Genomic DNA, 517 nt, shown 5'->3' with positions numbered 1-517 from the left:
TCCAATAGATATCAGCGCCTGCCGTTTGCATCCGGTTGTTGAGGTCCGTCTGCCAGGAAAGGGCGGGGCAGAAGATGATGGACGTTTATCTTACCCAATAGTCCTGTCAGATTCCAACACGGCCGTCAGGCCTGGACCAACGAGTGCGGTTGGAGGGCGGCAATTTCCGGTCAGTGAGGGCAGGGGGCGGGTTTTGGAAAGTCCTTTGGGGTTTGGGGGGGAGGGGAGTGCGTTGGGAAGATGGGTGCCTGGAGTCAGTGAGGCCGCGGTGGCGGCCGAGCGGTGTCTGAGCCGCCCCCACCCCCAGCCCGTACGGGACGCCGGGTGGGAAGAGGAAGAGGCCCGGGCCTAGGATGGGCTCGCAGGTGCTGCAGATCCTCCGCCAGGGAGTGTGGGCCTCGCTGACCGGCGGCTGGTACTTCGACCCGCACCAGAGCAAGTTCTCCAACTGCTTCCACCTCTACGTCTGGCTGTTCCTGCTCTGTTTCCCCTTCCTGCTCTACATGGTGAGTGGGTC

General features: G+C 62.9%; 1 protein-coding gene across 5 annotated transcripts in view; it reads left to right on the top strand.

Moving 5' to 3' along the window:
* The first annotated feature begins 218 nt into the window (after positions 1-218).
* Positions 219-517, top strand: part of LOC109922953 (pecanex-like protein 3) — a 64,351-nt gene continuing 64,052 nt past the window's right edge. For all 5 annotated transcript variants that reach the window (XM_048619714.1, XM_048619713.1, XM_048619712.1 and 2 more), the window contains exon 1: positions 219-506. In XM_048619714.1, coding sequence (XP_048475671.1) covers positions 354-506 — 153 coding nt within the window. In that variant the 5' untranslated portion in view covers positions 219-353. The remainder of the gene's footprint in view (positions 507-517) is intronic.

This window comes from Rhincodon typus, chromosome 43 (genome assembly GCF_021869965.1).
Source record: "Rhincodon typus isolate 14 chromosome 43, sRhiTyp1.1, whole genome shotgun sequence".
NCBI lineage: Eukaryota > Metazoa > Chordata > Chondrichthyes > Orectolobiformes > Rhincodontidae > Rhincodon > Rhincodon typus.
This window is presented reverse-complemented; position numbering and strand designations above follow the sequence as displayed.